Here is a 26,320-nt window from a genome sequence, read left to right as displayed (position 1 = left end):
AAAACAAATTTCTCCTAACGGGGTGCTGTATTTGTCAGCATCTAATGGCAAAAACAAATTTCTTTTAACTGGAATATGTGGGTTTGCTTACTTGGGGTAAATAGAACCGGAATTATAACAATAGCATAGGGATTCTTCATGGTAAATGCACAACAACATTCCATTCTCTGTTTAAAAAAAAAAAAAGTGCTATAGGTTTTCTTTGTTGTATTTCTTCTGGTTTTTTTTTTTTTACTATTGGTTTTTTTATTTTTTACTAGTTTTTCTTTTACTATTGGGTTTTTTATTTTTTGTTGCTATGTAGAAAGGGTATGGCTTTTTTTTTTTGTTGTATTTTCTAGTTTGTTCTTGTATTTTTTGAAGTTTTTTTCTTTTAAAATTTTTCTGTTTCATTGAAGCTCTATTTTAATCGGTTAAAGAATTGGGTATCGGTTTTTTTCTGTTTTATTTTTCCTGGTTTTTCCTTTCAGATTTTTTTTTGGGGCCCCAATGGAGGCAGTTTATTTTTTATAGAATACTTTTAACCTCCTAGTTCCACTGCAATAACGATTCCAGAAGGGAAAAAATCAACAGTCATTTGTTTTTTTCAGTAATCCATTGAAAACCCACTTTGTATTTTGTTTATCTATTGAATTGGTCGATGGATAATGATCAAGTGGAGCTGGCCCCGCAATCTTTGGAAAATGATCAAGTGACTTCAAAGAGAGGCCTGATTCTGGGTGTGAATATTTTCATTATTTATTCACTTTTTTTTTTATATTATATTGGTCTCTTTTAGCTGCATTTTATCAATTTATCAATTAGGTCAATTTTATCAATTAGGTCAATTTTATGAAATTTATGGTTGCTAAATTAGTGAGGATTTGTGTTTGTGAAATTGCGTTTTCTTTTGAATGCTTATTGGTCTTCTATAGTTATATTATATGATTTTCTTAAGTCTTGTCCTTAGATTAAAAAGTAAAAGAGGAAAAGGAAAGATGGGTTATGCCTACTTTTTCGATTTGATATGATTTCTCCTTTTTATTAATGTATTTTCTATAAAATTTTCTGAATTACACCATTCGTACTATTATAACTCGTAATTTGTATGTATGGATTGCAGTTTGATTATTCATCAAGTTTGTTTTGCCTCGAAAATGTGATTTGTAATGGTAATGGTATAGCAAAATTGGAATTGAGGAAAAGGAGAAAACTTCTTAAGAGAAATGCAGCTAGGGTAGGACACCTAACGTCCCCGAAAGTAGGAGAATTGAAGTGAATAGTTAACTTGATATATGCAATTGAAGGGTTAAAAATAGGTATTTATCCAGATTTTGGGAGAGTTTACCAATGTGTTACCAGACATAGGAAACTGGGTACACATGAATTCCAGACATGTGAAGCAAATACGGGAAAAAACAGGATTGGAATACTCTTGCACAGGGAACTGTTTACATATGAAAATTGTTTTACATATGCAAACTTTATGCATGAACCAAATGAGCCCTAAGTGTTAAAATCCTAACCATAAACCTTTTAGGATCCTCCGTAACTCCAAGAACCTTACTCTGGCCTTTTCAAGGCCAAAAGCACCGAAAGCCTTCACAAATTTGCCTATGGTGTACCATCACATAAACCTTAGACCACCATAGCATCCCATCTCCAAGGCCTCTTCAATCCAAAAAACTCACTCAAGTGTCTCTAGCTCAGAAATTTGGAAGATCAAGGGAATAATCCCCTCGCACATCTATCGTAATTCAAACCCTGATTTTGGTTCCCAAGTTTGTTCACTTATTTATTTTTATTTTGGTTGAAATCACAGATAATTTGTTACTAAAGTATTGAAGAGGAATAATACCTCATACTAAAGAAGATTATTGACAAGTCTCCTTAGAAGGAAGACTCCAAAGAAGCGACTAGCTAACAAGGTATGTTGCAAATCTTTATTTTTATTTTTTTAGATTTGATTACTGCTGTGGTGAATCAGTTCTAGGGAGGTCCTTTGTTTGATGTACTGACATTTATGTTGTGCAGTTTTCTATACTTTTTGAATGTTTATTATTGAGCTTCTATAAAGAGCTTAATGTTTTGAATAATCCTTTCCTTACATGCTTGATCCATTGATGTTTTGTCTTGTTTTGTTTTATTTTTATTTTATTTCTTTATATATATGCCTTTGCTGGTGTTCTCCTGGTTTATGGAAGTATGTGAGAACTTGGTATTGAATATGACAATTATTATTTTTATTTTTGGGATCAATGAGTTATGTTAATTTTTTTTTAGTTTTTTGGGTCAAGGATTATTCTTGGTTAAAATGAAATTCTATTTTCAGAAGGATTGTTTTACTGTTCCTTAGTGTTCTTGTTCTAATGGATTGAATTTTTTCTCATGTTCGTCAATTCGAGAGAAAATAAAGAAATAATATCATTGTTATATCCTGTAATTTCTTGTATATACAGAGTTTCTAATACTTTATTTTAATGTCTTATTTAAATAAGGGGCAAATAAATAGAGACGGTAGTCATTAGAGTATTGTAATGCTGCCAAGGACGCATATTATCTATTTGCTCCCTACAGAAAAATACTAGTTAAGAGTATTTTATGATTCCCAATTTCAGGGGATGCAATTACTTGAAGAAATGAACCTCAAAAAGAAAAAAAAAAAAAAAAATCAAATTGCACATTCAATATGATTGAAAAACTAATATTCTATGATTAAAAACAGATCATCCAAGTTTTGGAGGGCAAGATCTAAATGATGAAGAACTCAAACTTGAACTTTTTATCTAGTGATTCTTTAGTGGATCCAATATTTGGGATAAAATAAATTTCTCAAGTAGCATCTCAACCCATATAGTTAATGTACAGTGTGCTCCCGCAAGAGCATGCTATAAAACCTTATTGGGTTTCTTTGGTTTTTCTTTGTGAGGCTAAAACGAGAGAGTCATGAATTCTTCTTATGTCCCCACTACCTGAAGATTTTCTCAAATTCCCAGTGCATATCAACAGTCCATTTCTTGTCGTAACGTGATTCGTAGAGCGAATTTACATGCTTTGTTGCTTAACTAACAAACACAGCGATCCTCTTCTACCTCATCAGCACAGAGAGGTTGGAACCCTAATTTGGGCCATAGCACGAAGGAAACTGTTGCTTACTTTTCCTTTTGTTCACTTTATTGGGTAAATATAATATATATATATATTCCGAATTTTTTCCGGCCTTTATTTTGATACAGATGCCACTCAAGTTGATTTACCCTGCTGATGTTTATATCTGCAATAAATTTGCTTGCTTCTTATTTTCATAGGTTTTCTAACATTTTGGGTTCTTTATCCGGGCATCATGGCTCAGGTACTCCTCTTCTTGGATCTACTTTTATAAATCATTCGTTTAGTTTATAATTCAATTTATTCATGTTGGTTATGCTCGCTTATTTGTACTTTGGGGCCCTTTTCTTCAAACCATCTCATTTTTTGGTGTTATAGAAGTTAATGCTTGCGATATAAGCCTTCGTAGCATAAACAGGGAAGGTTGAATTGTCTGTGTATCTTGTTTCCATCTTTTCTGACATATTTAAGCCATACACTTCAACTTTTGCTGCTTTGCTACGTTGACAACTATTTATTAAATGTTAGTTTTTTTTTGGATTTAATTGCAGAGAGAGGAAAAAGAGCACCCCAATGGAGCTAAAGAAGAAGATTTGGAAAGGAAAAAGAAGAAAGAGGAAAAGGTATGTTCACCTGGGTTCTCATTTGTTGTTCTATGATTCAGTATGTCCAATTTTTGTTTTTAGTTGGTCTTCAAGTGTTGTTGCGCAACTTTCACCAATCTTAAGGATGCTTTTTTATTTTCATTTCTTTATACAAGTTACTGCCATGACACTGTTGGGAAATGTCTGTATTTATTGCCTTCACATATTATTGAGAAATGTCTCTTTCTTTTTCGGTGCATGTACCATATAGTTGTGCGTGGCGTCTTACAGTCTCACTTACATGTATTTAGATATGTATATGCGTGCTTGAACACACACACACCCACATTTTCTCTGTTCATGTCAATACATTTAAACGCCCACACTTGCATCCTTACAAAGCCACATGCATGTGTGTGTGTTCATTTGACGGTGCTTGTTTGAATGCTCTGTGTATCACAACGTAGTTTATTCGGAGCTACTTGAGCAGTAGCATGCACCACCTTGCTAGAGCAGTTCAACTACACAATGAAACTCAAAGATAATTCGATTCAACCAGTAGCCCAAAATTGATTAAAAATGGTGGCCTAAAATCTCGCCCTTTACAGCGACATCTAAACTCAATTAAAGTTCACCATTCAACTCACTGCTACAGACATCACTTAGCAAACACTGTAAGAAGTTGGTTTAGTGTCGGGAGAATATCACACTTGCTAATGTATCTGCATTAAAATTAAGTTTCAATGTCCTTAGTCAGCAATAATCTTCTTGTTTTCTCCTAGTATCTTGATGATCTTCATGATCCCTGACATCTTATAGGTTGGTGGTTTAATCGTCTGACTAATTAACTTTGCTTTGATGAATCATAATAATGCTCTCTTGAAACTGCCGGTTGTCCCTTCTCTTCATTTTTTCTAATTTTATGGAGGGTACCAAGCATGGTATGAGATGTCTATTATTTCACTAGGTCCTCTTCAGCTTTTTGACATGCTTTTTCAATGAGATGGTACCAAATCAGGACAACGACTAAGGAGGCTAATGCATGCCCATATCTCTTCCATGAGAGGGTACCAAATCAGGACAAGCATGCTTTGGCCCATGGCCACCACTTTCCTCCAACACCCATCTGTTGGCATGCCAGCCAAGAAGTGGACCCCAGTTACCTCCTAGGGTGGGCCCCACATCCCACCTTTTGAGTTTTTAGGAATTTGTAGTTTAACCTAGGCAATCTTCTAGAAAGATTAACTTTTCTAGAAATATTGTGCTAGTTATGAGTTTGGCAAATTTGATTTCTTGGAAGTGTTTTCATTTTCTTTCTCGTTTTACAAATTCGTTATCTTCCTAAATTTTGTGATAGGGATTAGTTCCCTAAAACTATGAAGGAAACCTAGTTAGTTATTTGGTGGAGAGGAAGATTGAGGAAATATTAGATTACTTGCTTTCTAGGAAGGACAAATAAAGAGATAGGCTCTATAAATATTCATGTAAGTGGTAATGCCAAATCTTTGGAAATTTTGAGAAACAAAGATGTGGTTTTCAAAATTGTGGCGAGAGTCTATGCAGGAGGAGAGATTCATCACAAATCATGAGGTTAATACCTCAATGCTACACTAGGAACAGAAGTCACTTCCAAGAGGAAAGGCTTTTTCTAGACTTTAGGCCCGTCCATCCCTTCTTCTATCGATTTATCACATGTCGCCTTCTTTACCCTCTCTCTCTCTTTCTCTCTCTCTCTCTTGGGAGTAAAACCTTTGCTAACATCTTTCCCTCCCTGTCATCTCTTCTTCTTTCTTTCCCTTAACTCATCCCTCAATCCAAACCCCAGTAATCCTTAAACCAGGTCCCCTCGCCTTTCATCTCATGCTGCTTCCTTCCCAGCAAGCATCTTATTTTCCAACACTCTAGCTTGGGTGTTTCTAGCAAATATGCACCCGCCATGTACCCCCTGATCCTTGAAGAAAATCTAATTCAGTCCATAACTTCAACTCCCTATAGTGAAAGAAAATTTGGCCTTCTGACTGCTTAGGCAGGCTGTCTTGGTGGTCCAGGCAGGCTGCTGAAATGAACAGGCCATATATATATATATATATATATATATATATATATACATATATATATATATATATATGTATATATATATGTGTGTGTGTGTGTGTGTGTGTGTGTGTGTGGAGTGATTTCATGCAATAGTTCTCTAGCAATATAATGGAACAATCTTCAAAAACCATGTCGGGGCCCTTTTTTTAATCCCAAAAGTATACACTTTTTTCATTCTAATAAACAATAACAAAAACGCAAAAATTTGAAACACGCCTAGACAGTGTTTTGTAGCCCACTTCATATAGGCTGTCCATCATAGTGGGATGCTTAGATCTCGGCCTTAGAATGATGTTTTACCTTTTCAAATTTTTTCGATAGCCTTTTTATCACTAGATAACAATGTCCAAAACGAAAAAATTGATTTTGAGTTCATAAAGGCTTAGATCTTGTACCAAATGGATGGTGTAAATTCAATATTAGAGGGGATCATTTTGACCCTATTTAGGGTGCAAATTGAATTTTATCTTTTTTGAGATTGATTATTGGGATGAAGATAGTGCGTGTGCAAAATTTTGGATCACATAAATATCATAAACATGGTTTTCTAGAAGTGTAGTTTCATTATATTATAATGACATGGTGACATGAGATCATTCCCATATACATTTTTACAAAGAACTCTCACTCTCTCTATGCCCCTCCAACCCACACACACAAAAAAGAGAGAAAAAGGGCTATGCGAAATGTTCTAATATTCTTCCAACTCCAGAAACCTAATTACCTACTTCTTTCTATCTTTTTATCTTTATGTAGTTACCTTCACCCTATCTTCATGGAACCCAGTCTCCTACATCCCATCTCCATGTTTGCTTGGCCTCTGAATATCTGATGCATAGTGGAGAAGCCCATTGTCAGCACTCAGGTTCATTTTGCTGTATGGGCCTCTCTCTCTCTCTCTCTCTCTCTCTCTTTCCGCCCCCCTACCCCTTGTGGACTCGCTTTACTGGATTGGGTTCTTCTATTTTATAAAGAAAGTTAGTCGTCAAAAATTAAGGATTCTTACATTTCAATATATGTATATATATGTATGTATGTATGTATGTATGTATATGGGGTTTTTCCTAACGGAACCCCCTATAGAATCCTAGAGGTTACGTTTAGAATGAGATGTGAACTATTAACATTACCATAGTTGTCCTTTTAGTTATTCTCTGTCTTTAAAATTAATAAGGGCAGTTTTGTCATTAGAGAGGGTATTGTTGATATTTTCACTAAAAGACAAGGGTATTTATGGAGTGAAGTTTGAAGTACACTATATGCAAATGCCATTATCTTTTAGTAAATATTTCAAATATGTCTTTCTCGAAATGACAAACATACCATTTGTCATTTAGTGCAAATATCATCATTACTCTTTCTAATGAGAAAAATGCTGATATTTATTTTATAGAAATAGGATTAAGAAAGGGGCTACCTAATAATTTTAGCACTTTAACCCCTTTTCTATATGTAGCTTATAGGATTTCGTGGAGTGAAACTGTTATAAAAATCCATATATATATATATATATATATATATATATATATTAAGGGAGTGATTGCATGTCATTGTGCCATTGTAATATAATAAAATGACACTTCAAGAAAACCGTCTTTGTGCCATTTGTCTGACCCCAAAAATTGTACACCCGTTCTCATCATCCCAATAATCAATTCCCAAAAAATAAAATTCAATTTGCACCTTAGATACGGTCAAAATGAGTCTCCCTCCAACGATGAATCTAAACTATCGAATTGGTGAATTTCAAGATCTAGGCCGTTACGAACTCACAGCCAGTTTTTGCTTCTTGAGCATTGCTCATCTCCATCTAAAAAATTGGGTAAGGGAAAAAATCTTTCTAAGGCCCCTATCTAACCTTCTCATCAAATGGACAACCTATATTTATTGGGCTAAAAATACAATTTATAAGATGTGTTTTCAAATTTTGCATTTTTGTGATTGTTCATTAGTTACTAAAGAATATATTTAAAAATTGGGGTCCAACAAATGACCCTGTCATGGGTTTTAAAGATTGTTTCATTATATTACTATAGTACCATTGCATGAAATCATTGCCTATATATATATAGGGAAAAGATCTTGTGCGCCCAGATGCGTACTGCTACAGTACATGCCCACGGCCCAGATTCAATCTGGGCCGATTTGACAATCACAGATGTCCGATAGTGTTTGAATTTTAATTTGTTTTCTACAAATCCAAATCACTTGAAATTTTAGGCGTGTGTCCTTCACAAATAGGCAAATCTGCAAAAAATATCAATTATTTTTACATGAAATAAATTGACAAAAATACCCTTGAAAAGTTTTGGGGGGTATTTTGGCCAATTTTGTTTTCGCGAATTATTTTTTTAATATTTTTATTAGGTGCGCCTTGATGAGAAGAACACACGCCTAAAATTTCAAATGATTTGGATTTGTAGAAAAAATCTAAAATTCAAACACTATCAGACATCCCCATCAAACACTATCGGACATCCGTGGGCGTACAACAGTGACTCCCATATATATATATATATATATATATATATATATATATATATAGGGTTTGTCTAGAGTTAACAACCCCTCAAAATACAAAGGTTAAAGTTAGAAGGGGTTGTGATGGGTGTATATATCAAAAAGATTATTACTTTTTGTTTAAAAAATTATTTTAATAACTAACTTAACTATTAAGCAAGGGCAAATTAGAAATTTTTACAAAAGTACAATGATATTTTGGAAGTTAGTGTCCTGAAATTTTATTTATAGAGTGCCCTTGTCTTTTAGTAAAAATTTCAAATTTATCCTTTATGGAGATGACAAAAGTACCCCCTTGTCTTGTAGTAATATTTACAAAATTACCCTTACTTAATGTTGAAGATATAACAAAAAGTAACTCTTTTAAAAAAATAAACAACAAAATTGGAAAATCCACCCTTCACAACTCTCCCTATCTTTAACCTTTGTAATTTGATGGGTTGTGAAGTTTAGATTATCCCATATATATATATATATATATATATGAAAACTCTTCCCAACGCCTATAGTTGAAAATGAACAGTGATGAGGGTAATATATAGGAAAACTCTTCCCAATGCCTATAGGCAAAAATGAATAGTGAGGGTATATTTAGGAAAACTCTTCCCAACTCCTATACGCGAAAATGAACAGTGATGAGGGTAATATATAGGAAAACACTTCCCAACGCCTATAGGCAAAAATGAACAGTGATTTCGCCTACCCTCATCACCATCCAAACTTCATCGCACGGTCACAGTTGTCCGGTAGTGTTTCAATTTTCATTTTTTTCCTACGAATCCAAATTACTTGAAATTTAGAGCGTGTGTACATATTAGTGAGGCGCACCTAATAAAAATATGAAAAACATAATTCGTAAAATATAAATTGACCAAAGGTGAAAAATCATCATGAGTCTCTCAATTTCTATCCCTTAATCAAGCCAAGTGTATATATTGTGCTTGGCTTGTTTATGGTTCTTCTCGGCTTGTTTATGAGTTTGTTAGCTCAGTTTAAGCTCAAGGCAAGCTCAAGCTGACTCTCCAACTATGCCAGCTGAGGTTTAACATGTCCAAGGCTCGAAGCTTTGCCTCGCTTGCCTAGTTCACACTCCTACTAATAGATTCATTTTCCAAAGAACTTTCTCTTTCCATCTCTGAATATCATCTTTCCTAATTCTTTCGACACTGGGATTGACGAAGTCATCTTTTTTTTTTCCTCTCATAGAAACTTTTTATAGTTGCATCGGTTGTTTCATGGGCTGTGCATGGAACATTTTGGTGGGGTATCAATTAGTATGGATTCTCAGGTGTTGTTTCTTGAGCTTCAGGTTAATGGGGGATGAATATGGCCTGAAGATTGAATCCCTCCATTGAGCACTTGCACTTTCTGGTGCATTTTTTGTCATATTTTAGTTTCAGTCACGTGTTTGTTTGTCTATGGGTATTTAGTTCTAATTTCATGCTTGGTTAGTTGAGTCTAAAAGGATCGTCTTGTATGTCTTTGTGGTAGGCGAGGGAAAAGGAGATGAAGAAGTTGAAGGCTGCCCAGAAAGCAGAAGCAGCAAAGGCCCAGGTAATTACTGTTGCGGAATCAGCAGTTAATCAAATTAGAGGCTTACACAGTAGAATTTGATCTTTTAATTTGGAAAATTTGATTAACTTGAACAAATCATCTTGTCGTTTTCTGGAATAAATATCTAGCTAACTTTGATCGAGTTATAAAGCCTATTTGTTTGATATCCCATAGTGTTTACAAACCCATGCCAGACTCATCATTCTTTGTAAGTTGCATGCAGGCCCAAAAAGGACCAAATACTTCCAAGAAAAATGAACGCAAAGCCCTTAGAAAAGATGCTGAAGATGAGAACCCTGAAGATTTTGTAGACCCTGTGACTCCACATGGCGAGAAAAAGAGACTTTCTCGTGAGATGGCCAAGCAATATAGTCCTATTGCTGTGGAGGCTGTGTGAGTATTGTAATATCCTTTATGTTAGATGCATGTAAAGTACAAGAACTGTCACAAAGTTCATATGGTTTATCCCCTGCACTTATTTTTTTCATGATCACTCAGATGGTATGCATGGTGGGAAAAGTCAGGTTTCTTTGTGGCAGATGCTAAAAGCAGTAGGCCTCCATTTGTAATTGTAAGTGTTTCTGTTTTGCTGGTATATGAAGCATGCATCACCTGATATCATGAACTATTTTTTTTCCTCTCCCTGTTAGCTACTATTCTGTGAATGTTGGTGCTGATGAATAAATTGGAATTTTTTGATATTTTCTGATAGTCGTTTCTCGTCAGTTTTGAACCATCGTTGGCTCAAGGCTTGAAGCCATAGAATATTCGATGCTTTGATTATTCCTTGTAGGACTTTATTTATTTATATGATTATTTTCTTTTATAATTTGTGCATTTTTGTCAGCTAATTTAATAACATATAAGTTTATCAGGAACATATTTTTTTGTAAATCCAATTGGCATCCTTATTAGTTTCAATATTGTTCTCTGGTTGAGTCACTGTTTTCTATCAAAGTACTTAATTACTTGTCAAAGAAAGGGAAAAAATCTATGCTTTATTGTTGTGAATTTTTGCAGCTTCTTGAATATGTTTATTCTTATGCTGAGTTTTTAACATCCCTGTGGCTCTACCTGCCGATGTGAATTACTGGTACTGATTGTCTGCTTCACAACTTTTGGAATTTATTTATATAATCACTGGCCATCAACGCTCTTTTCTTTTTCTTGTCTATTGAAAAGCACTGATACTGTAAGCAATCTGGAACTAGGTCTTGCACTTTCAAAAGAAGAAAATGTTTTGAGTTCTCCATCTTATTGAGTGATGGATCTTGTCATGGTTAAGAACTTAAGATTGACTGGTTGGTGGAGATATGTAGTTTGAATGAAGTCCTTTTATATTTTCTTGCTGCAGCGTATAGATTCTAGACATGTACTGAATCAGAGCGTACTACAGAGTCTTGTCCTATCCTCATTTTATTGAAGTATGAAATTGGTTCATTTGGCTTGTGATGAAGCATTCAACCTTGATTACTGTAGATCACAAATTTTCCATTTGATGTCAGTATTGGATTGATCCTGTAGAAACACAGCTGTGCTGGTTGTGCCTGTTTTTGACCATCTGAATGGTTAGATGAGATTAACTCTATATTCTACGAAAGTAAGACTGACCTAGCAGTTTAAATGTTTTCTAAATATGACTCATTGGAGTCTGAGTTGATTGTTGCATTTAGTTGTCCCTCATTATTATTTTAATAAGATTTGGTTCAATAGTTTATATTGTTCATGCACCAAGTCGACTCATTGAGTCTTTTCCAGCTAAATTTCATGTATGCCCTAAGATATTCTGTTTTGCAAAGATTCCATAAAAATCTATCAAGACTTGGGACTCTCAGAATATTATGAAAAACTTGGCTTGATGAGTGAATGGAAGAAAAGGAATAAAGGAAAGAAGAATTTTCGAACCCAATTCATCGTTATTGTGAAGAGAAGGAAAGGAATTGGGTGGAGATGGGGAGTGATGCAACTGGTGAAGGCAATTAGTTGGACTTTTAAAAGGGTTGAATGACCTAAAGAGTTTCAATGCTAGTGAAAATTAACTGCGTTCATACTCGCCATGTGCTATTTAGTCAAGAAATAACATGAAGTGGCTGGGCCTAAGTCCTAAAGCATATTCTTGATATGTAGAGAAATGCTTGTGCTTTCCGTACGTAGATACACAGTAGTGCTTGTTGGGAATATCTTATTTCATTTGAAATGTCCAATATTAGGGAGGCTTCTAGCGGGAACTTAATGCCATTGCCTCATTTTCACCAAGGCCATGAGTAATTGGAGGAGATATTAATACCATCAGATGGTTCAGTGAAACCAACTGCTCGGCTAGTATTAAGGCTATTCTCAAACTTCCTCTCTCTTAATGATCTTATTGAAATCTTGCTTTTGCTTCTACATATATTTGGTCTAACCACTCCTCTGACCCCACCCTAGCTAAGCTTGACAGTCCTTGATCTCCCATTAGTGGGAAGAGAAGGTTCCTATCTCTCATTCCATTGCCGCCTTTAAATCCACCCCTGAACATAAACCTATCCTTCTAGATACTCCACCACCTTTGTCTTGCCGAAAACCTTTTAAATCTGAATTCTCTTGGTTAAAAAACTAGACTTTGACAACCTCTTATGGTCCTGGTGGGCCTCTTTCTCTGTCCACGGGTGGGCAAGTTTTAGGCTTCAGAAAAAGCTTCTCCTACGTAAATTGGCCATCAAACAATTATGCTGCAACATCCTTAGGAATTTTAGGGCACGTTTGGTTGGTAAGTAAATATTTCCCCATGAAAAATACCTACATGTGTAAACACTTAGCAGGAAAAACTTTTGCAGACTTTCTTTTCTCCATGTTTGTTAACACATTTAAAAAGCATTGTGTAATGAATTTCATATGTTTAGTAACTTGTTTGGTAACTTGATTTAAATATATTTTATAAATATATACTTCAATATTTATATATTTAAATAAATTTAAATGTATTTCATAAATATGTTAAATAAATATATGCGTTATTTAGTATGACTAAAAATATATAGTTATTTAAATACGATTCAAATATTATTAAAATATTATCTACTAAATATTATATATTAAATATTATTTAAATATTAAATATGAAATATTATATAATTTATTATATTGTAATAAAATTTATTACATATTAAATATACTATATTTATTAATGCAAATATATATTAATAAACTTTCATGGACACTTTGGTCAAGTTGGATGGATCTCATACTAAACATGCAAGTTACACTCTAATGAGGAAGGAAAATTTGTGGATAATCATCAGATCTTTTATTGCTTTCTTTTGACGTGAGAGGATTACTTTCATTCCCATTCTGTACTGCTCCTCCTTGTTACTCTCCTCAAAGAGGGCTTTTGGTTTGTTCAATTGTTCTCTCCATAATTGCGAGGAACTGATACTTAGGCTGGAAAATTTTTCAGTACATTCTATTGAAGTGTATATTGGTATTGTTTTTGGAGAAGTTATCTTTTAGGAAAATGATGTGCCCCCCTCCTTATATTTGTAATCCCGAATAAATCCTTGGGTCCATGAAAGCCTATGGCCCCCTTCCAAGTTAAAAGAAAAGGAGGTTGAACAACTTGAACTCCTATCCTTGTTTCATTGTCCAAATTACTTCATTTATCCTTTTTGTATTTTCTAATAACTACATCGTATAAATGAAATTTGGAATGCCTCTTTTAACCTTCTTGTGAGTTTCAGGAGATGAGAGAGAGAGATGGGGGTTCAAGGGAAGTTGAGAGGGAGAGATAGAGGAAGGAAGGGGTTCCCTGGTGAGGAAGAGAGAAAGAGTGGGAGTTTTTCTAGTGTTCGGATGAACGGTTAATTAGAAAGAGTAATAGGATGAATATTGTAATTTGGACAATGGAAAATGTGTAGAGGGGGTTCAATCTCCTTTTCTTTTAAAGTGGAGGGTTTACATGGACTTTCCATGGATGCGAGGGTTTAACGGGGATTACTATTACAGAGATGGGGGTTGTATGTCTTTTCTCTATTATATTAATTATATGTATGTTTACTAAAAATCCACGAGATGTAGGTGTTGGCAGCTCATAGACTGGGTGCTCTTTAAATAAGAAAATCAGTATGTTGAGAACCATTTGCTCAAAAATGTTAAGCAGTCTTTACAAAAAGGTAAGCAGAGGTGGGAAGAAAAGAGAAGTGCCATATGTGGGTGTAAGAGAGAAAGTAGATAGGAGGAGCGCATAAAATTTAGAGAATGTCAAGTAGGGAGTAAAGGGAAGTGGCCTAGTTGGGTTGAAGAGCGAGAGTAGAGTAGGAGGGCAGAAAATAGAGTGAAGGTCAAAGATGGTTGGGAAGGGCGAAGCGTAGAGAGAAAGAGGAGATGGTTTAAAAATAAGAACAAGGGCATGTTTGGGAGGAGAATTTATGTAGAAGGAGAGAGGTAGAAAGAGAGAGATGACAGAGAAAAGAGACAGAAACAAATAGCAGTAAAAAAAGGTGGCATCCCACAAACCGGGGTTCAACGCTAAGAAAGACCTGAAACATATAAAAAAGGTAATTGAAGTCCTCAAAAAAATCATTGTTATGTTGCGGCAGATGTGGGTGCAGCTCCTTGTTTTGCCAATGTGTTAATTATCGAGTTTGCCTCAGGCCAGGTATAATGGAAGTTGACTCAAAGTGGCCTATATAGATGAGCAATTTAGTAAAAAATATGGGTTAGTTTCCATGGCTTACATGAATGTCCATATGCCCATGAAATAACACTTTTGGAGTTGGCTTTGACGATAAGATGGTTGTCCCACATGGAATCTTTTGAGGGCTTCAAGGAGAGCGGTTGCTTGAGCCCAGTTTGAGTCAGCGAACCGATTGGAGGAATGGAGAAATGATCAAAAGTCGAAACCCTCTTTCCTTTCTGGAAATGCCACCATCGTCCTGGGTCCCCTATAGAAAATCTGTTGATTTTGACTTTATGAGCCCACAAGGCAGGGGATTCCCCTCCTCTTGGGTGGGGGGATCCAGGAACCCCCTCCGAGTTGGAAGGGGTTTGTTTTTCTTTTTATGTTTGGGGTGGGGGGTCTAGATAGACATGGTGGTTTTGATCAAAGTATGTTGTCCAACTTGGACGTGTAACCTGATTCTGAGTAGCCCTTGAGGTATTTGTGGTTGTCCCAATCAATAGTGATATCTCTAGCTCTTTCTGGGGGTGCAGTCGAACTACTCGATTTCTTGGACGATTCTGGAGTTCCTCATATTCCATATAGACCAAAGGATAGCTGTTATGGAGGCTTTCCAAAGAAAGAGGCCTGCCGAGCTATATGGGGGAGAAAAGTAGGAAGAGAAAGGTCTTTGATGGTCTTAGCAGTTATCCATTGTTGGTAGAAGTCTCTTAGATGTTTGGCCAAACTTCGGAAGCGAATTTGTGGGTTTCTAGAAAAGTTGTTACAGGTTTTTATGGAATTTTTATTTGTATTAGTATGTTCTTAGGTACAACATTTATGATTTGATGCAAAATTTCATGGTAAATATGCACAATAATACTTAGAATTAACTTACAGTGGTTTATATGGCTTACAATTTTACCATCAAAACATGCACGACATTAATTACAAGTTAAGTTTCAGAACATTGAGATTAGGTGTCATGCACCAGAACTCTTCAGACTCCAAGACTAGTTGACCTGCTATCCATAACTGATTGGTTATTTTGAGATGGAAGGCGTGGAGGCAGCAAATATGATTTTAGGCCTGCTGGAGTTGGATGCTTCCATGGTTGAACATGTGAATGTAATGATCTGCTATGTAGGTTAGAGAGTAGGAATTGATTTCTTTGGTTGGAGTGAGCATTATCTATATGACTGAGGATATATGATCGATGTTTTTTATATCCACTGTTCATAGAAACAAGGTAGTAAGGTTATTGCACAGCAGAGAGAATTAGCTTGGGTATTATGGCTTATTTCTTTATGATGTTCATTATCATGACTGATATGGAGTTATAAGAGACTTTTCATAGGCATAGGAAGAGGGATTTTCTGGTTTCTAAATTCTCTTTACCTACATGAGAGAATCAGTACAGGCTTGGGGGAATTTCCACTTTCTAAGTTATAATTTTATTCAAAATATCTCTGTAACTTCTTTTTTTAGCAATAAGTGGCGAGCTACTTTATTTGCTGCCACTGATCCTTCACATATACAAAATGATGGTTGATGCATGAGATATTATTTATGTTTCCAGAAGCAAACCAGGTCACTGTTCCCTGCCAATTTTTCTGTACTTATATATTGGTTTGATTATAATTATGAGATTCCCACGCTAATTCTTTGGATCTTTTTTTATGCACAAACGTACATGCATGTAAACATCCATCCATATCCGTGCTCTGTTCTTTGGATCCACTGTACTCACAGACACATGCACATATACATCCATTCATATATTTATACCGATCCTCGTATGCATCAATGTTCAAGTACTTGAGTTGGTTCATATCTCCTGTGCATTTGTGCCTTTATATGCATGCTGCATGCTGCATGCATGTCGCATTTATTCATGTTAGACACATATCTGCATATTCATTGTGTTTAGAAACATTATTTGGTTTAGTAATTACGTTTATGGAAATCACATATTTGGTTTAGGCAAATGATCACTTTTCTTCTAAAGATGCTTGGACTTTATACACCTCATTCTTCTTAACAAATCGGACTTGTACAAGTGATCTTGAGACTTTGATGATGGCAAAGGTTCATACCCATAAAAGAAGTTGTGTCCCCAGAAAAGTAACAGGTCCTAGCTCATAATCTGGCCGCGCAGGGGCGATTTGGTCGTGAGTCTTCTAATACCCCTACCTTATAAATATGCACATATATGTATATATTATATGTATGAATGCATATGTATGTAGTGTATATGTGTCAGTGTTCAAACAAGCGGTCTACTCAGCGCTTAGGCATAGGCAGCCAAACTGGGTTGCAGTCTCTGGGCGACTGCCTAGGCGGTACGGAACCCGCCTAGGCGGGCGCCCAAGGCCTACGCCCCGCATAGGGGCGGATTTATTTATTTATTTTTGTTGTATTGATTTTTTTTGAAATATAAAGGGTTTGAAGGATGGGTCTTAGGTTCATTTCAAACCTAAACCCACAAGAACCCATTTTAGAGAGAATGAAACTTCAAGAAAACTAAATTTTGTGACTTTCATTGGATCGAAGTGTTTCTCAAAGTTACGGAATATGGATCCAAACATTATCCATGTAGATTTGATTTAGTTTTGGAGTTTTATAATCCTATTAGAGGGTGTTTTTTATTATTTCAGCACCAGAAAACATCTCAGAGGTGGGAGTTTGGAGTTCGAGCAATCAAAGTAAATGCAAAAATTTATTTTTTAGATTGCTTGTTTATTTTGAGATGTCTTCTTCAGGATCTAGTCGAAGTGGAGATCTGGGTTGGAAATATGGATATAACCCTAATCTAAATGACAAAAATTGCATTATAAGCAATTTTTGTGAAAAAGACATGAAAGGAGGCATAAACCGATTGAAGAAATATCTTGGCGGTATTAAGGGTGATGTTGTCCTTTGTAAAAATGTTCCTGAAACTATCAGAGAGGAGATTAAGCATTATATGAATTCTGTAAAACAAAAACAGGAACAAAATCCTTGTCATTTGAATAGGTCTATATCTTCTACTTTTAGAAGAAGTGATCCGGGTTGTATAAGGTATAATTTTTGTGAAAAAGATACCAATGGGGGTATTAACCAGTTCAAGAAACATCTTGCCGGTATTAAAGGGAGTGTTGCTTCTTGTAAAAAGGTTTTTGAAGCTATTTGGGATGAGATTAGACAACTTTTGAATTTAAAAGAACCAAAAAATGATGAAAATGAGCCTTGTTATGCGGAAATATCTTCTCCAAGTTCTTCTAGAAGTGGTGATCCAGGTTGGAAGTATGGTTATAATCCGAATCTGAATGACAAAAATCGTATTAAATGTAGTTATTGTGGAAAGGATACTAATAGGGGAGTTTATCGGTTTAAAATACCTTGCCAGTATTAAGGGGGATGTTGCCCCGTGTAAAAATGTTCCTGAGACTATCAGGGAGGAAATGATATAATATTTGAGTTCAGGTAAGCACAAAAGGATAGAAAAGTGTAGAGCAGCCAAGACTCCTAGGGCCTTATCTGTACATACTAGTAAGAGGGAGGTAAAAGAAGAGGAGGAAGAGGTAGATTTAGAAGAAATAGAGGAGGACAAGCGTTATATTGAAGAGGGAGATGACTCTGATGATGATGGCTTCGATTCTGATGCATATGATGAAGCTTACCCTATTCCTTCTGATGATGATGACAATGATGATGACTGAAGAGTGAAGACTCTTGGTGTTGAGTGTTGACTATTGTATTAAGTGTTGACTATTGTGTCCTAGATTGTATATTTTCTGAATTTCTGTGTAATTATCTTTTCTAATTTTTAGTTTCTAGTTCTACTTTCTAGTTTCTAGTTCTACTATCTAATTTTTGTGTGTACCGTCTACAGTATATCAGAATATCAGTGTATGCTTGTATGGTTTTACTGTTTTAGCATTGTATGAAAATATGGATTATGGCTTATGGATTATCAAAATTATCTTCTCAAATTCTATCTTTTTTTTTTAACTGGGATTATGGTCTTATGGATTATCAAAATTCTTATGTATTAATCATTATCAGTCATCACTCATCAGTTTTTTCATCAGTTTTTTTTTAATCAACTAGGCCGCCTAGGTTCTGAGAGCTCGCCTAGGCAGCCTGGACCCCTTTGGTCGCCTGGGTGGCGCCTAGCACTTTTTGAACCACTGATATGTGTACTTGAAATAAATTGTACGTCTTATATATAATTTTACATGTAATTATGTATGTGTATTCAATTGAACATTAAACAATTGAACTATAAGAAATATCGAAATTGTGAAAATAATTAGGTAAATGTTGAATCACATAACACAACTTAAATAACTTTTGTCTTAATTTTATTAGAAAACCCAAACCTTGGGAGTGGTGGAGGGGCTGGATTACCCCCATCCCCCTGCCCAAATATGGGGAGGAAAGATGAAAATGACCATGGCCTGAGGACCTTTTTCACCAATTGAGCTGTGGGCAGCCTGAGGTGGGCTGAGGTGCTAGATGTTGCCTCATGTTCCTCAGTGCTCACCTAGGGGGGTCACCTTGCTGTCACAAGCTGCCTTGGCCCCTACCCTGCCTCAAGGTACCCAAGGTGGGCACTTATTGGCACTTCAGATTTAACATGACAATTGTGATCAATTAATATTGGCGTGCAACCTCAATAGTAGATTGCTTAGCAGATCATGGGTCTCAGTGAAGATTTTTGGCTTTGAGATTCTAAACCACTGTGGTTTGGTTGTATGATTTCGTTCATTTTTGTGATTTGTTATATGGCCTTAAACTGAAAATTATTGCTAACAACAGTAGAGAAGTGTTTGATTCCACTTCCAGACCATATTTTTTGTGCTTGTAGATAATGTTTCTGACGACTGAGCTCTTGCATTTATTTGCTACATGCTCACAGCTTAAAGTAAAAATGTAAAGTTCATCCAGTGTTTGCGTTATGAGTTCATAGTCCATCAATTTTGTGATACAAGTGTAAATAAATGAGCTCATCAATCTGTATATCTTGTACTGAGATCTGAGATCTTAAACTTTGAGAAGTTGACCTTCTATATTAATCCTGCCTGCTTTACAAGGTTCTGCCACCACCAAATGTGACAGGGGCATTGCATATTGGGCATGGTCTTACCACTGCAATTCAGGTTTCTTTCTATTCTTCCCTTATGTCATTATTCTTTTCTGATTTCTTATATATTCAAAGACTTCTTGTTATGTTAGATTTATAACTGGTAATGTTTAATCCCCCTTATTCAGGATACCATCATTAGGTGGCGGAGGATGAGTGGTTATAATGCTCTTTGGATTCCTGGCATGGACCATGCTGGAATAGCAACACAGGTACTAAATTCCTTATCAATCTATGAACTGAAACTGTATTTTGCTTGGCTTACTGGGGTAAAAAACCAGAAGTTTATATAATAGGGACAATAATATGAAATACTTAAAAAGATGATGCTAGTGATGCTTCCTTCTAGAGAAAACAAGAATAGTTTATAAATGATGAGTTCGTATTCAATTTTATCACTTAATTATTAACCCTTCATGTGTATTAACGACAAAAAAAATCCATCACACATATAAATCATTTATACTCATCACAAATTCTCTTTCTTTTGATAGGCATACTAAATTTGAATTCATCATCACAGCCATTCACACCCATAATCCAATATCAAATGACAGTGACGCTCCAATGACAAGACAGAAGTTACCTGTCTATGAAAAAACAATGGTATATTCTGACTTTCTTACCTCTCTAAGTGGTGCAGACCTAGTAGCTTGGAGCTAGGATTTAGCGAAGAAGATAGAGAAGATCCACAACTAGAGATGTAAAAACCAGATACAAAAGAAAGAGCACTTGCTGCTCTAGGGTTTTGAATAGAAATCCATAACATGATCGTCCATTATGCTTGAGTATATTCCTTATGTAAGAGAAACCCAAACAAGACTTAATCTTGGCCATCCTTCTAATCTCATAATCTCATCATGACCCTTTATTATAAAAAACTTTAAGTGAATAAAAAGACATAAAAGACACTAGAAATTACTACTTATGCCCCTAACTAAATAAAAAGACTCAAGAAATAAAGAAAAAACATACTAGGACAGCTTCAATGACTAATTTTCCTTTTTGCGGCTCCTCTTGTAAACTTTAAACTTAATCTCTCTTGTCTAGATATGTGAGAGCAGTATTTTGGATAGCATTAGTCCCCCCTTCCTCAAAAGAATTTGCCCTCGAATTCGCCGGCTCGTCGTTCAAGGTATCACCACAATTCGTAGGGATTGTCATTGATCTTCTTCAAAATTTTGAACGATCCTACCTTGTTGAGACTTGGGATCAAGCTGTGCCATGTTATTGCATTCCCCATAGATATTTGATTGACCATGTCTTAGACCCATTGAGAATTGCCATACTTGTAGTACATAAGCACGAAACATTTGGCCCTTAACACATTGGAGAAAATATCACCAAACTCTTGGAGCGCACCTCACGTGATATTCTATATTCAACTAAAACTCCAAGAAGAAGATCATTGTGATCATTACCTCCGTCAACGCCATTCTCCCCACTACTTTCTATGGGGACTAAGAAACCAATTACCCCCAATATTTTTGGTAGCGACTCCTTGACATCCACTTTGTTCTTCATCAAAAATAGGAGTATCCACAAAATCCTCTCCAATGGTTGGATCTTCTTCATCATCCTCTTTACGGATTGGATCACCATTAAAGCTATGATCACCCACTTCTTTATCAATATCTAAATCCTCATCCAGGTACTTGTCAAACATTGGGGGTCAGTCCTGGTTCATAACATGTTGACCTTGAGAACCCTGATGAGAACAAAGTTTCTCTATGGTTTCCTTAGATAGACTTCCATAACATCTATGCTCAAATCATCATCGATTTCGTGCCTAGGTTGATGGAACTATGCACCAAACTCTTGACTATGATCACATCATGAGCCTGACCTGTCTGACACCAACTTGGTCACCAACTCATCTACCTCGATTTCATCCTCTTGAAATGGGGCTTCCATCTGAGCCAAACGCAAAGTTAGGGTTTTGACCAATCTCCTCAGATCTGCAATCCCTTCCCACAAACTAGCATCAAAGGCTTCTATGATTGTCGCTTTTCCTCCTTTGCGTGGAGGCATAGTTGTTGATCTATGGCACAAAAAGTAATGCTACAGTACTATGCTAGAATACCATTCTTATTGATCGTCGGGCTCTGATACTGACCTGACACAGACTTAGTAGTTTGGAGCTAGGGTTTAGCAAAGAAGAAGATAAGAAAGATCCAAAACTAGAGATAGATGCAAAAACCATAGGTAAAAGGAGCACTTTCTACTCTAGCTTTTGAGTAAAAGTCCATAATATCATCCATTATGCTTGGGTACATCCCTTATATATGAAAACCCTAAACAAAACTTAATTCTGGCGATCCATCTATTCTAATCCTTTCCCTTTATTATAAAAGACTTTAAGTGAATAACAAGACATAAAAGACTCTAGAAATTAGTACTTATGCCCCTAAATGAATAACAAGACTCAAGAAATACAGATTCAATGACTAATTTGCCCTAATGCAATTCCTCTTGTAAATTTTAAACTTATCTCTCTTGTCTAGGTACTTGAGAGCAGTATTCTAGACTGCATCACTAAGTTACCCTGCCTATAGACCCCTGAGGACGTGCTCTTTGGTATCCTTGCATATATCTCTCCACCTTCCTTAAGACCGTGGCCCTTCTAGTTCTTTTATTTTACCACATCTGCCAGGAGGGAAGGTTCCCAACTTCTCATGTGGTCCTCACATGTTGGAACCAGATCAAATGGTATGTCATGTGTTGGATTACCTGCAAGATTATATGATTTCTGGCTGGACTTGCAGGCCTTCTTTTACTTTAATGAAAAAAATGAGCAGTGGATATTATAAAATTTCACCCAAAAAAACAAGAAGACATAATACATATCATAAAATGCATGTATTCTGTCCCTGAATCTTATGATTGTTTGAAAGTTGTTTTTCTTTACTTTTACTCCTTTTTTGTTTTTCAGTGCTTTCTGCTCCTAATTGTATTGGTTGCTCTGTTAAGAACATATTTCTAGTGAGGCTTAACTTACTAAAGTAGCCTTCTTGACTGCACACCCATTGGAGAAGCCATGGGAGCAAGCTGTACCTTTTCATTTATTTTATGTTCGCAAAATTATAATATTGTTATTTTTAGGAGGTTTTTTTTTATGAGCATATATAATGACTGATGGAAAATCGTATAAGGTATTTCCTTTTTTTGCTGAAATTCAAAATACTAGTTCATTTTGTGCCTTTGTTAAGTCTTTGTGAAGTTGTTTTATTTAAAGTTCTGGGATGTGATTCTGCAGGTGGTTGTAGAGAAGAAGATTATGCGAGAAAGGCATGTCACTAGACATGATGTTGGAAGGGAGCTTTTTGTGGCTGAGGCGAGTATATCAACATGATCTTTTCTTTGTTTCAAAGATTTTTTTGGAGTGGTGTTTCACTTATTTCACATTGCTCTCTCTCTCTCCCCCCGTCCCTCCCTCCCCCACTTTCCTGAATTCTTGCTGTTTCTTACAATGAAAAGGTGTGGAAGTGGAAGGATGAATATGGTGGCACCATATTGAATCAGGAGCGCAGGCTTGGGGCATCCCTTGACTGGTCTCGAGAGGTATGACTGCTGTATAGAAAAATCTTCAACGGCATTATTATATGACTGGATTAATAAAAGTAAAATATGAAATGTGGAAGTTTAGGTGTTCTGTGATATTATATTATTGGAAACAGTCTGATCTTGGGATGTTTCTTCTATCAGTACTTTACGATGGACCAAAACCGATCAAGGGCTGTGACTGAGGCCTTCGTAAGGCTGTACAAGAAAGGCCTAATTTATAGGTAACTTTCATCAACAACTTTCTAATGAATGCTTGCTGCTGAGGGTATTAGAAATGCTACATCCCCTCTTTTTGTTAACACGGAAGATGTTAATGCAATATGGTGTTTCCTTGTACTCTTAGATGAACTTTTCTGCTTGTGTTTTGATCGACTCTTCCTACTGATGTCCATGTTCAAAACTGGACATTCAACATTAGAAGTTACTATAGGAAGAAGGCCGTGGCATAGCATTAATTGATGTTTAAATATGTTAGCTTAGCACGCATCCATGTTCTTGCAACAAGGCTAGCCTAGCACGAAAGTTGTTGCGCTAACGTGCATCCTTTTTTTTTTATTGAATTCGTTGGTTTGTTTCTTTCCCTGTAGTTTATGGGATACATCAAACTAGCATGTCTAGTGATTTGTGTGGTATTTGAAACATCTTCACAGTTATATCGCAAATCTTTTAGATAGACCTCTTAAAGAGTTAGAAGGCCTAGTACACTGCGATGTGTGATTTGATTGAAATTACAATTCTATAGGTTCAGAATGAAAAACTATGTCAGCATTGACTTGGAAGTTGGACCTGGCTTAAAGTAATATGACTAATGGCTTGATAACATTTTACTCATTTTGTATATTTCCTATACATTCAAAATAATCCCAAGAGATATAGAAATTAGAGAGAAGTTTCTATGTGCATATCTATATATTTGCTGTCTTTACTCCCACATAAATTATAGTGCATTCTACATAATTATGATCTTATTGTTTTAAGGTAAAAAAGACGTGGTTAGAAGTAGTCTGGAAAGATATGGGGACTTATGGCCTCACTGACGATATGGCCTTTAATAGAGTAGAATGGAGAACCAGGATTCATGTAGCCGATCCCAATTAATTGGGACATGGCTTAAAAGGATGATGATGATGATGATGATGATGATGATTGTTTTAGTTTAGTAGGTTATGCAAAGACAGATAGGCACACACAATAGTGGTTTTCTTACATTCTTGGGATTTTAAAATCTAAATACATATGATTTAATTTATATATAGAATTATAAATGCACATGATATTGTTTTTTTGTTTGAGAATAATGCACATGATAATAATGTTATTACTATTTTATATTAGCAGTTGAGGATTAGACTAGTAGTGTTATATAGTTTATCTTATGAAGTTTTTTGCAAAAGCCAATAATGTGATTACACAATGCAAAGTGCAATGAATGTACATGCCATGTTTCACATGTAAAATTTAGATGATCTAATCATGGTTCCCAAAATCATATACGATACATTATTTCATACAACTTACTTTCCATATTAAGATTTCTTTGTTTGTGTACCAATTTCAAAGGTTGCAAATCAAAATATGTAGACTGGTACAATTATGTGTGCAACATTTATACACTAATTGTTGTTATGTGCTTTGAAATGAAGTCATCAAACTCATTGTATTGCTTGTGATCGTGGTTTGGTTTCACAAATCTTGATTGTTTTACATGGATGCCCCTCTGCTCCTTCAAAAGCATATTTGGTAATATTAACATAAGGTCTAGTTACAATAGATGTAAATGAGGAGAAGCCAAGTTGATGATTTTAGCAGAATTTGATCTAGGTCGATGGTTCCAAGCAATCCTAAGGAGCTGCCCTGGTCTTGCCACTTTCGGTTGTTTTGAGCGGCGATCAGCTTACTGGTGTTACATAATAAGCCAATGACCCAGAGTTTCCCCACCCATCATCTTTACTGCATCAGTATCATCTTTCTGACACTTGGATTTGAAAGGTTCTTTCCTTGTTACCTTGAGATCTGTACTCTGTAGCATATCTGAGGTTCTCCCATGGCCTTTTGTGAAATCGCTAGGGGGACTCTTTCATGCGGCCGGAAGGATACTGATGATTAAGGACTGTAAACAGGTTTCCAAAAATCCAAAGAGGGCCTACATTTGTCCCATCTGCTACATGTGGACAACACACTGATATTTTTGTGAAACTAATGCTCTGGAGATGGATAACCTTGGCTTTTTTTGAGGTGCTTCAAGTTGTTTTCAGGCCATAAGATAAACGTGGTCAAAACAAAGCTAATGGGCATCTTGGTACTACAGAATAAGATGGCAGAACTCGTCAAATGAATAGGTAAGCTGACTAAATATTTGGGACTGGCCTTATGTTTAGGTAAGCTGCCCAAATACTTATGGAAGGGAGTGATTGAAAGAGGAAATATAAAACTGGACCCACAAAATGAGATTCTTATCTTTTGGGGCAGAATCACGCTTCTAAAGCTACTGTTACATATTTACCATATCATATTCATATTCGTGATGCTGACATCCATAGCTTGCAAGATTGGGCAATTGATGAGAATATTCCTATGTGCAAGGGCATCAGACAGGCAGAAGTTTCACCTAGGTGAATGACAAAAGTTGCGTAAACCATTTCACTTGTTGAAGAGTATCATTCCTGAAAAGTATGGTATCCAAGAAGGTGGCTGGTATGTAAAGGATTGTAAAATTTCAGGGGGAATTTTGAGAGCCTTGAGATGTTTAGTGTTCGATTGATGTTTGTTAGCTAAACCAAAGTGTTACTTTGCAATGGCTCACGAACTCAATTTTTGAAGGATAAATAGTTGGGCCCTGAAACTTGAGGCAGGAGTGTGACTTTTCACCCTTGGTGCAGATTTTATATTATTACCCCATTTCGGAAATGATAACATGAGCTCTATGATGGAAACATCCACTTCACTGATTTTGCCCAGCGATTTGGGCTGGAAAATGCCTCTAAAAGTTAGAATATCGAGTCCGAAGTGTATAGCTTGTAATTAGGTGTGGTTTGGATGTTTCACATCAAGGACTATTCGGACTTTTGGATTTCTTTCTTCCATGTCTTTGGTCTAGATTTAATGTCTGAATGTTTGTAATGGACAATCTAGATCACATATAGGCAGTGTTTC

At 35.8% G+C, this 26,320-nt stretch overlaps 1 protein-coding gene across 3 annotated transcripts in view; it reads left to right on the top strand.

Moving 5' to 3' along the window:
• Window positions 1–26,320, top strand: part of TWN2 (valyl-tRNA synthetase / valine-tRNA ligase (VALRS)) — a 44,709-nt gene that overhangs the window by 314 nt on the left and 18,075 nt on the right. Inside the window, exons 2-12 of one of the 3 annotated variants that reach the window (XM_011628193.3) lie at window positions 1,802–1,907; window positions 3,288–3,331; window positions 3,639–3,710; window positions 9,780–9,842; window positions 10,066–10,235; window positions 10,341–10,413; window positions 19,554–19,619; window positions 19,732–19,815; window positions 22,860–22,937; window positions 23,081–23,164; window positions 23,309–23,388. In XM_011628193.3, the coding sequence (XP_011626495.1) occupies window positions 3,323–3,331; window positions 3,639–3,710; window positions 9,780–9,842; window positions 10,066–10,235; window positions 10,341–10,413; window positions 19,554–19,619; window positions 19,732–19,815; window positions 22,860–22,937; window positions 23,081–23,164; window positions 23,309–23,388 (779 nt within the window). In that variant the 5' untranslated portion in view covers window positions 1,802–1,907; window positions 3,288–3,322. The remainder of the gene's footprint in view (window positions 1–1,801; window positions 1,908–3,287; window positions 3,332–3,638; window positions 3,711–9,779; window positions 9,843–10,065; window positions 10,236–10,340; window positions 10,414–19,553; window positions 19,620–19,731; window positions 19,816–22,859; window positions 22,938–23,080; window positions 23,165–23,308; window positions 23,389–26,320) is intronic. The other 2 variants (XM_011628194.3, XM_088852436.1) reach the window with 2 other exon arrangements.

Source organism: Amborella trichopoda, chromosome 1 (assembly GCF_054954075.1).
Source record: "Amborella trichopoda isolate Santa Cruz 75 chromosome 1, AtrichopodaSantaCruz75HAP2 v2.0, whole genome shotgun sequence".
NCBI lineage: Eukaryota > Viridiplantae > Streptophyta > Magnoliopsida > Amborellales > Amborellaceae > Amborella > Amborella trichopoda.
The sequence above is the reverse complement of the archived record's forward strand: the minus strand, read 5'-3'. Positions and strand labels throughout refer to the sequence as shown.